Raw genomic sequence first — 11,293 nt, forward strand, 5'->3', positions numbered from 1 at the left:
GGAGAGGCTTAAGGCGCGTTCACAGGAGGCGCGCGGAACGCGTGGCGTGACCGAGCCGGCCAATCGGCGGGCCGGTTCCGCCGGCGTGGCGGTGCCGACGACGCGGCGATTCCCGCGCGGCGCGCGTCGGCCCGCGGAACTGCACGGCGGCGGCCGAACGTGTTAAATGGCTGTGCGTCGGCCATGATGGCTTTGAGCAGGGACCGTGTCACGCAAACATGTTTTCAAAGTGATATATCTCGTTTGGTGACTGAGTGACCGTGTTCCAGCGCGATGGCCGAGGAACGATGAGGCGCTGAGCACTCTCTGTGCCGGGTAATTCGGCCCCCAGGGCCCCGAGCCAGGCCTCGTAAGCAGGTCCACGGCGTTCCACACGAGCCCGAGGCCCCCCCAGCCCGACCCGACTGGCCCTCACGGGTGCGAGCCAGCCATCCTTGGTTGTCAACACGCGCGCGAGCCAGCCGCCCCTCAGGATGAGCAAGCTGTCGTTCAGGGCGCGCGCCCTGGACGCATCCAAGCCCATACCGATCTACATGGCCGAGGAGCTGCCGGATCTGCCAGATTATTCGGCCATTAACCGCGCGGTGCCCCAAATGCCCAGCGGCATGCAAAAGGAGGAGGAATGCGTAAGTCGGAACGTCCAGTCTCTCGTTCCAGCATGTTTTCCCCGTCCGCCATCTTACGCGCACGGCGCCCGATTTCGTAAACAACCGGCAGATGGCAGCCCGTCGACGTTCTTCGTCGTGTACCTCGGAAAATTGCAAAATTTCTCGCCTCAACGTAATTGCCTGTCCGATCGTCATTCCTTCCCGTTTTCCACCCACCCTTCCGCACCCCGCCCGAGAACCCGCGACAGCTGTCAGTCTTTCGTTTCTTCGTAATCGCAGTCTTTCTCTGTCACGGGCCTGGGCTGCCTTGTTTCTCTCTCCCCTGGCGTCGAGGTGTCAAGTGTCCTCTCACTTGATGTCTCGATCACGTTGTCGCGATGCTTCTCTAGGTTTAGGGGGATACCATCGATACGCTGGAGTCTGGTTTCACAAAGAAACTTGACGTTTCAACGAAATGAACTTATTATAATTATTATTATTATTCTAATATCTGTCGACTCGGCTTGTCACATGCATTGCGTTGTGGCAAACTGCTAATGTAATTGCAGCCTTGGGACACTTTGGGTGTCTACAATGATTCTCTGTCTGATTCTCTGTCACATCGTGGCAATATTTTGCCAATGGATGTTCGATATACTTTGTGATTTTCATAATGTAAACTCATTGTTGACTATTACTATTAAGAAATATGTAAATTACCTGTTACTTTTGTAAATGTGTCCTTTAAATACGATAATTAAGCGAAACATACGAAAGAAAGTTGACTATTTAGAATTGATTGATACAACTTCTCCCAGAATTAGATTAATTTATATAAGCAAATTCAAGTCTATTGTTAAATAATCACACGAATGATTTATATATATCACATGTGAAAGTTACATATTCATATGATAACAGCAATTGTGTTGTGGTTTATAAATGCAATAAGTCTCGACTATTTTAATTAAGTTCTCAGATTCGAATTTACAGGAATAATTAACCAAGTCTATTCATTCCGCAGGAACATCATCTTCAAAGAGCAATATGTACTGGTCTAATCATTCCTACTCCTGAAGTAACCGATCTGGCAGACGAGGAAGCTTATGATAAGATATATCCTGCTGATTATAAGTTGCCTCGCCAATTAATACACATACAACGTAAGGGAAATATGAGAAATTAGTTTCAACAATGTGTTCTTTCGATTACCACCTGGCGGAGACAATTTACAAGTGAAATTTCTTCTCCAGCCTTTGCCATGGAACAAGATATACCTGACTACGATATGGATTCGGAGGATGAAAGATTCGTTGCGTTGCAAAGCAACAAGATGGAGTTAACCCCGCTTCAATTTGAAGAGATGATGGACCGTCTGGAGAAGAGCTCCGGACAAACTGTAGTTACCCTCAACGAAGCCAAGGCACATTTGAAGGAAGACGACGATTTGATCATTGCAGTTTACGACTATTGGCTCAATAAGCGTCTCAAGACTGTAAATATCAAACCTGATGTTGAGGTTATGTGTTACCACTTGTACCTGCTTATAGATTACATATTAGGATTACAAAGACGCTATGCTCATTTTATTAACTGCTTTGCGTGTGCATTAAATTAAATTATTTAATGGCCTTGGTTCAGTGAATATATCATATGTACATATGTGTGTTCGTAGTGTTGTGTGTATATGTTCACATATCCTTAACCTGATTTATTTCTTACAGCAACATCCACTGCTTCTAACGGTTAAAACGGAGAATCGATACGGTTCACCTGCCAATAATCCGTATCTCGCGTTTCAACGCCGAACGGAGAAGATGCAGACTCGCAAGAATCGTAAGAACGACGAGGCTAGTTACGAGAAAATGCTGAAGCTTCGTAGGGATCTCACGAGAGCGGTCACTCTGTTGGAGCTGGTAAAGCGCAGGGAGAAAACGAAGCGGGAGCACCTGCATCTGACGATCGAGATTTACGAGAAACGGTTAGGGCGGAATTTTTCTAACGTCAGAGACGTTACAACGTCGTTTCTCGTGTTCATTAAGTGACCACCTGGCTACACTTGATTCCGCAGGTATCAAGCGCAAGACTTCAGCGGACAGATATTGGCGGAAGTGTCGGCGTTAAAGGTACCGCGACCGGCGTTCGCTCCACTTTTTACCAATCAATTCGGTGTTCATCAAAATTGGTCAAACAAAGTCTGTAGTAAAGTAAGCACGAATACTTGCGCATCCTTCTAAGCGCCACGATTCCCGAGGGAATCGCGAAATCGTGTCTTGGATCGTCTCACCTAACGTCGCCTCGTTCTTGATCCAGGACGAAGTAGTGCCCAGGAAAGAAAAGAGACAGTACAAGAAGCGGAAACATAAAACGGACAACAGGAGCGGGAATTTGGACGACGCCGGGATGCGTAGTGGAACGGGTAGTGGAGGTGGCCGAGGGAATCGTCCGGGTGTTCTCGGAAGCGGGCTGGACCCGCTCATCAGTTCGGATGAGGACAGCCCACTTCCATCTCATTCGCACACCCAGCCACCGTTACCCTCCGAACGCGATGACGAGGACGCCGCAGATGAGGGTCAATTCGCCTTTCGTCGGAATAGATATAGCACTTATTTACCGGTGAGTCGAGATTCGTCGTTGTTTTTTTCTGAAAATGTTCATCTCGTCGCCGGACTGAACTCGATACCGAGATACAAACTGTGCGATATCGCACGGTGCAGAGAAAGATGAGCCAAGTTATCTGCTGTGATGCGCCGATTTCGTTCTCGGTTTGTAATAGACTTGCCAATATTGATTCTACACACATCTCACTTCAAAAATCCCGTTCTAAGCGTGGCAACGCGCAGATCTTTAAAAAAAAACGTGAACAATTAATTCCAAGTTCTCCTCTCCCCAAAAATGCGAAAGTTTTCTTTTTCTCAAGATTGTGCGAATAAGAAACTCTTCTATTTGCAGCCTGTATCAGGTGGCTTTGGAAATTGGCCTTGGTGTGATAAAAACGAAGGCGGTATGGCTGATAAGAAGTATAGGTTTGCGCTGACCAGCATCAGCAAACCAGTGCCAAGGTGTATCGGCTTCGCGCGACGAAGACTCGGTCGCGGTGGCAGGTACGTATTTCGTTCGGTGAACAGTAAACATCGAAGAAAATGGCGCCTGTGTTAGTGGCATAGTTATTCACAATTTCTGACAATTACGCAGGGTGATACTGGACCGCTGTACGGCCGATATGGACGAGATATGGTCCTCTTTAGACTTCACGATACACGAGTCCAGGTGTGGACCAGCGGATTCGAATGCTACTGCCACAGCAACGACCACTCTTAAAGCAGATCGGTATGACTTTACATTATTTCATAATTTATTAACAGGAACACGCTTTAATTGTTAGATGATACAAAAAGACTTGGCAGAAAATGAAAAAAGAAATATATGTTGTAAGAGCGATATGAAAAAGAGTGAATCCGCATGACAGTATAGTGACGGATCATTGAGAAAGTAGAAAGAAAAGAAATAGCAGTGAGACATGAAATATTAATATTAATAATGAAGGTGAACCGATAATAATATAATTAAACTGTTACGTAGTATATTACATGTGAGTAAAGATTATATCGTCGCTTTATGCATTTACGTTATACAGGGAAAAATGCAGTGAAATTTCGAGATAAAAAAGGAATAATTAATTAAAGTAGATTACATTGTTGCGTATTTCCATTCCGCAGGTTACATTTTCGACCAAAGACTCCGCCTACGTCGGTGCTTAGCCCGAGCGAGGAAAGCAGCGACATGGACTCGGACGTAGAGTCAGTGGTCTCTCGGCCCAAGCCGCTTCCATACCCGTTCCCGCTCGAAGCAACGTCCATATGCGTCGAGGTGGAGCCGGATCGCGCGGGCGACGAGTCGCCGTACACGTCGGAGTTCAATATCGCGGACTACTTCTCGGCGGATGCCCTCTCGTCAGACTTTGATCTCGCGGTGGCGGGCATCAGCGGCGGTGGTGGGTGCCTCAGTGGTTTGTCGGACGGTAACCCGAACGAGATCTCGCGGACAGACGAACTCGGTAGTTCGCACTTCGTGGTGACGCCGCTGGCGAGCAATCTGTTCGCGCCGCCCGTGCCGACGGCGACGCAGCAGGCTCGGCCTCAGTGCAGTGGTGTCAATACTGGTGGTTTTAACGTTGTACATACTCCAACAAGTTCTTCTTCGTCGATCTTGTCGTCGTCGTCGTCGTCATCGTCGTCGTCATCGTCGTCGTCCTTCGTCACGTGCACGAGCAACCAGCAAATTGCCGCTGCGTCGAGTACTGTGTCTACGCAGTGCACCGGTGCCGCCGTCGACGCGCAGTCGAATCACCAGTCCAAGCAACACAGACAATTGCCGAACAACAGTACCGCTGCCTCCATTCTCTCGAAATCTTTGACTAGTCCGACGAATAATAGAAATGGTAGCAGCAGCTGCGGCGGTGGCAACAGCAGCGGCGGCAGCGGTAATAGCGGTAACGTTGGTGGCAGTGCGAACGTTCGTGTGTTCAGTGCGAGCACCGTGACCAGTGGTGGTGGTGTTGTTGTTGTCGGTGGTGGTGGTGGTAATAGTGGCAGTGGTGGCAGCGGCGGCAGCGGCAACAACAACAGTAGCAGTGTTGTCGTCGGCGGTAGCATCACAAACTTTGGCAACGGTCATCAGAATGGTCCGATGCCTACGCATATAAACAATTCGAACAACCTGACTAACAACACACACGTGGTGAACAACCAGTCCACGATAGTTCTGCCGCAGAAGCATCCACCGTCCAGTCTGCTACCGGGCCTGATCACGCAAAGTAAATTAGCGAGCCTCGCGAGGCAGCAGCAGCAACAGACGCAGAGTCAGGCGCAACAAATCCCAACGTCCGGGGAAATTACGCTTAATAGTAATAGGTAATTTTGTTCGGCAATTCATTCGTAAAGGAAATTCGGCCGTTACAGAATTTAGATTGGAAGTTATTATTATTAATCTTTCTTTTTCTCATATCGAACTATCGGTGTCTGTTCTTTATGGCTGAACTGGCTCGAGAAATTTACATATTAAGGCGTATGAAGCGTGTGAGATTCTTACTCTTCAGTGTGCGTAATTTTCTTGAATTAATGCAGCCAGTTCAGCTGTAAAGAACAGACCAAATGTACACAGTTCACACGTGTATATTTTTCAACAATGGCTACATTCAGCAGAAAAGGACACTCGGTGAGCGCTTGGTGATTATCGACTGTGATTGGAATATTCTTTGAAATTCTCGGTAGATCCAGAGGAATGTACCAATCAGGAATAATAACCATTGAACGCTCACTGAACCGTTTTCTCTGCTGAACGTAGGCATCATAACAAGTACAAGTAGCAAAAGCACCGTAACCATGCGTTCTTCAAGAAACTAAAATACGGCAATAAGCAAAGTCGAGTCTGCATTTGCGACAAAATGCCAACTGTCGAGTTTTCTATTAAACGTTGGCTCGTTTGATTACAGTGAAAGTTTGGATATGGAGGTGGATGGAGTGGACAGTTCGCCGTGCGACAGCAAGCCGCAGCAACAGCCGCAGCTAGTACGGGCGAACAAAGCAAATTCACTGGCGATGGAAGTGACATGATGCCTGCTATTGGCACCCCTGTTGCCGCCAATACGTCACTGGGGGCTTCGCTAACTCTTACCTTGCCTATGTCTCCGCCTCGGTTGGGAGATATCGGACGTACTACGATATACTGCGCTACGTTGACTCGAAGAGCGATACGGCTAGGTACAATTGCAACAACCCGACTCGGTTTTTATATTGCGGCGGCGCGATCAGGAACAAACGTGGATTCTAATGCAGACACCGAAAGTTCATCTTCTCTTGGTTCTGTCCATCGGGGAGTCGTGCTCTGTAGTTTCAGACTCGTGCTCTTCGAATCTCGCGTTTTTCCTTGCACATTGAACGCTACGTACGATTCGGCGGCCATGTGGAAAGGTGTTTCCACCTCGTAAGCGCACGATTTTAACTTGAATTTGCCCGATCGCTCAAAATTAAACGTTACTTTCACCACTTCGCTATATTCTACAGTCATCTGGTCTGTTATGACATGATATTATAGACCAAGTGAAATCACATATTCGAGTCACTTCGGCAAACTAAACACGCGGTATCTCTTCGTTATTCCCGATAAAAGCGATATTCGTTTCCGGTCGTTCAATGGAAGGAAAATCGTAATCGGATGTAAATCTCTGAGATGCGAAGAGCCTTACATTCATCTGGACATCGTTGAAAACCCTCGTTTGTCGATTCGGTACTGTCCAAGTACACACGTGGCATGATAACTGGACGCATACAGCAAGCTTTCTCAGACACAGCATTGATTATTGACACAGCATTGAATGGTCAAAATTCAGTAACAACAAAAGAAAAGAAAAAAAATAGAAACTCTTTTAACTTTGTACTCTTATACAACGTTTGTCGCGTGAGATGTACGCTCAAGAATCAATAGAGGCTTTGCGTTTGATCGTGGATGATTACCGATGATACGATTATTGGTTTCACGTAGATAAATGATTAATCATTTTGGAAATTACAATTACGGCGCGATATTCTTTCTTTCTTATTATTATTTTTTCCTCTCTTCAATATAGCGTCTACAGTGTAAATTCGAAGCGCTACATTAGCAATGAAGGGAATTGTATGATAATCTGTTTGTAAGTACAATAGTACGCTCGACTTACGTCTCATTGCTTTCGATATAAGTAGAACTACAGGAAGTAGCAGAAAAAAAATAGATTGATTTCTTATGAAATTGTACGATTGTCTCAATATTGTATATAGAGATTCGGTTCGAGTATTATAGGACTTTGTAGTAATGCTCTATTTCCCTTATATATATATATATATATATATATGTGTATATATATATATACATATATATGTACGTAATACTACTTTAAAGGCTTCCAGGCTGTGAAATATTGAAGCTATTGTTATCGATTAATCTTTGATAGCATTAATGTCATTAATAATCGTAAAAGATTTTCTTTCGCTCTATCTTTTTCTCTATTCACTTCTCTCTCTCTCTCTCTCTCTCTCTCTCTCTCTCTCTCTCTCTCTCTCTCTCTCTCTCTCTTTTTTCTCTCCGATAACCGCCAAAACGTGCGTTTTGATACTGCATATCCGTCATACGGATTATGCGATTGATATGCAATTATAATGTAATTTTATAATGTTGCGTTTGGGAAGCTTGTATCACAGAATTTGCGAAGGGATCACACATTCGTCACACACACACACACACACACGCGCGCGCGCGCGCACGCACACACAAAATATACTGTATTAGAATCTACAGGGAGAAGCTCATAAGCGATGCATAACAAAACTTACGTCTTTCAAATTGGTAACTGCAATTATAACTGCTATTGGTGTAGAGATATCGTGTACTTTAAACATGAATTTTGACGAAACGGGCAAGTAGTTAAAAATTTTGCATTTTTAGAAATTAAATATATTTTTATTTTTTATTTTTTATTTTTTTCTCTCTCCTCATACCTCTTCTTGCTTCTCCCGCACGAACGAACCCGGCCGAGTGAATTTGTGACGAGCTGTCTGTTGCGACAATATCGCACCTAGTGCGTCACACTTTCATCCGTCCTCTCGGACTCTCTATAACCATTTTACCGTAGACGAATATAAACATCGGAAAAGAGTCGTCGATACTTGTATTCTTATTTGTAGAGAGTAGCGGCATTTCTATGGCTCAGATGTGTGAATGCGAGCGTTTAAATCCGCGCCACACGTTGCGCTCTGCACTTTAGAGACTCGAGCGTGCAAAGCGAATTCGTCGTCAGGCGTTTGGGCGGGCACATATCTCAGCCATATCATTCCTCCTTCGAGAATTTCGCGCTGCCGAGCCAAATGACACTTCGTTCTTTACGCTTTTCGGTCTGCATGTACAAAATTCGTCGTAAAAGCCGCGCTCTGTTGATACAACTGAACAAATCATCATGGATGTGTTCCGAGGCACATGTACCATTGATTCGAGTCAAAGCATCTTGTCGTTGTTATTTACATTTGATCGGAGCATGCCTCTCCTCTCTGTGCGCGATAAAACCGTGTGGGCAAGCTTTTGCTGTGGAAAGCTTGTTGCTTCGGAACGAAGAAAATTCCAACAATGTATACTTGGTTCTGGGCCCCTCTTACGCTCCTCCCTTTTTTCCTTTCCACGTCGCGTCGTCTGCCGTTCTGCCTTCGCTTCGTCGACAAGCAAAAGAAAGGCGTTGCAAAGCACGTAGAGTCGAGAGAATTTTCCTTTACGATCGGCAAACCGACAATATATCGTCTGTACATTTTAGTTTTAAATACACACACACACATACACACACGTGTACATACAAACGCGCGCAATGTTCTAGACGAATCGCAAGCGGAATATACGCAAGCCTGGATTAACGACGTTCTCCCCCAGGTTCGGTCGATGTCGAGAAATCCACTAGGAACAGACCTTCTTTTTTTTATAACTTCTCCGCAGTCGCAATTCGCATTCTCCTTCGACGTACTCGATAGTGTGTTGTATTTTTCTCGTTACTGTAAAAGCGAGCAGCTGCATTACGAAGGCAAGATAAAGTGCAAACGCGGGATTCGGGAGACTACAGAGAGACTTTCGTTATTCATTTATTCAGTGAGACAAAATTTCTTTTCGGAAGCAGCACCGATCATTGAAGCTGATAATCCGGGATAATCATCTGGAAATATTTATTCCGGGTTTCATCTCTGTGAGGGGGAGGGAGGGGGAGGGAAGAACAGGAAGCAAAAAGACGCCTATCTAAAGGAATCCTCCTCGCGATAGTTGAACGACGGGAAGAAACGATTTGTCGCCAGCCGTAACGCGGATAACACGTGGGCAAAGATTATGGTGCGAATGTTACAAATTGTAGGGTGACTCGAGGTCGTAATAAGAAACGAAAGAGGGAAAAAAAAGGATATATTGTACATATAAAAATAATTACGCTTATTGTATCTCTTACTTTTAGGTAATTAACTAAATAATATTAACTGTAATTAATGTTGTTGTGGTAGGCGCACATACAATGTGTACGGAGATTTATGAATTCAAGACGATTTTAGGAGGAGTAATAAAGAAATTTTATCCTGGATAGGACTTATTATTTTGTTAAGATCTTCACATACACACACACACACACACACACACACACACTCTTCGCTTGTATATTATCTAACATTTTTGTGAAATCCGTTTTCTGACACGTATTTGTACATACTCTTTAAGTACTCTTCATTATTTCTCTCTCTCTCGTTTTTCTCAGATTCACTGTTGCGCGCGAAACTGTGTAGCCTCCATTCTCTCCACCTCGTTCGCTCGTGGTACCTGTAGGCATCTAGCTTTTATAAACGTTACTCGCTCGCCGTTAGACACGTACACGTGACATACACACAACATACATGCATACGTTACATCTGTCTCCTGGCATATACACCGCTGCGTGTATGTACTGCGTATATATACCGCTGTCGAGATTTTTATCCGCCGCCTTGAAAGATTAAAGGGAAAAAAAAGTATAAAAGCAAAAAAAGAAAAGAACGAAGCGACAACCCTTCCGCCAGATGATTTTGAGAAGAACGAGCGACTTTATGTGAAGAATGGAAAGCGATCCGAGAAAGAGCGTAACTTGTGTAAAGAAAAAAAAAAGACAAGAGAATTCGTTTATTTTAGTTGAGACGCTTTGAAACAAAATATAGTGTGGATTTTTATATAAAATTTATTAACGTTAAAAAAGGTAACGACCCGATAGCCATTAGAGAATTAATAAGAACGTCGAGAATCGTCAAGATATGATCGCTCCGACCAAAGACTGAGTTCGCTTTACATTTCTGGTTTGGCAAACACGAAATTCCACTCGCAAAATGCGCAGACCGATTCGCCTCGCGACGGAGAATCGCCGCAGCGGAAAGCTCGGTTCGATCGGAGTCCTTTGCTGTGAGTTGAAAAAAAATATAAATGCCCGCTGTTGTCACAAGGACATTCGAATCTCTCGCTTCGATCGCGAGAAATTCGAATCGTAGGGACGAGTGAGAGGGGTCGAAGGGTCGGTCGGATTGTGAGACTTCGTGTTTACCTAATTCGTTGCATTCGCGAGAAACAAATAGTGTATCATGTAAGTAGAAGTAAGACAGATCAATGCAAATATTCTGAGTGATCGGAGAATGAGAACGGGATAAAAGAAAACGAAAAAAAAAAGAAAGAAAGAAAGGAAGGAAGTTGTCGATCGCGTTTCGCGCGCGAAGAAGAAGAAAAGGAATTGCGCGAAGAGGGGAATGAGCTTACCGGTTATTTGTAGGTAAACGTAAGATCGAGAGAAAGCTCCTCAAAGATTTTTTGCGTGTTAAACAGATAATTAACGATAATATCGACTGACGAGTGTCGAGGCACGGTGTAATCTAACTATACGTGTACTTTATTCTGTGAATACAGTGTGTAGGCACTTCTGTGTCGCTGTGCGACAGGAAAATTTAACTGGAATGAAGGGATAAAAGAGGTAAAAGAGAGAGAGCAAGAAGAAGAGGAGGAGGAGGAAGAAGAGAAAGAAGGAGGAACGAGAAATGACGCTTCAACCAAAGCTCCGATTCGAACGAAAAATTCTGGGCGCGAGTATATACATATATATAAATATAAATATATATATATATATATATATATATATA

General features: G+C 44.6%; 1 protein-coding gene across 1 annotated transcript; it reads left to right on the forward strand.

Moving 5' to 3' along the window:
* Nucleotides 1-167: 167 nt before the first annotated feature.
* On the forward strand, nucleotides 168-11,244 carry LOC106743357 (enhancer of polycomb homolog 1-like). The gene is made up of 10 exons (XM_014617128.1): nucleotides 168-626; nucleotides 1,612-1,750; nucleotides 1,841-2,082; nucleotides 2,312-2,568; nucleotides 2,659-2,794; nucleotides 2,901-3,203; nucleotides 3,540-3,691; nucleotides 3,783-3,917; nucleotides 4,307-5,500; nucleotides 6,082-11,244. Exons 1-10 carry the CDS (start codon nucleotides 474-476, stop codon nucleotides 6,200-6,202), a joined length of 2,832 nt encoding a protein of 943 aa, XP_014472614.1. The 5' UTR covers nucleotides 168-473; the 3' UTR covers nucleotides 6,203-11,244.
* The last annotated feature ends 49 nt before the right edge of the window (nucleotides 11,245-11,293 follow it).

Source organism: Dinoponera quadriceps, unplaced genomic scaffold (genome assembly GCF_001313825.1).
Source record: "Dinoponera quadriceps isolate SergipeBrazil2010 unplaced genomic scaffold, ASM131382v1 scaffold616, whole genome shotgun sequence".
Classification (NCBI taxonomy): Eukaryota; Metazoa; Arthropoda; class Insecta; order Hymenoptera; family Formicidae; genus Dinoponera; species Dinoponera quadriceps.

What these genes read in the sequence shown, in the direction of transcription:
- LOC106743357 (XM_014617128.1), top strand. Translation starts at nt 474, where the DNA reads ATGAGCAAGCTGTCGTTCAGGGCGCGCGCCCTGGACGCATCCAAGCCC. An exon ending in TCAATAAGCGTCTCAAGACT is followed by an intron (nt 2,083 to 2,311) that starts GTAAATATCAAA and finishes TATTTCTTACAG; the next exon opens with CAACATCCACTGCTTCTAAC. An exon ending in AGACTCGGTCGCGGTGGCAG is followed by an intron (nt 3,692 to 3,782) that starts GTACGTATTTCG and finishes ACAATTACGCAG; the next exon opens with GGTGATACTGGACCGCTGTA.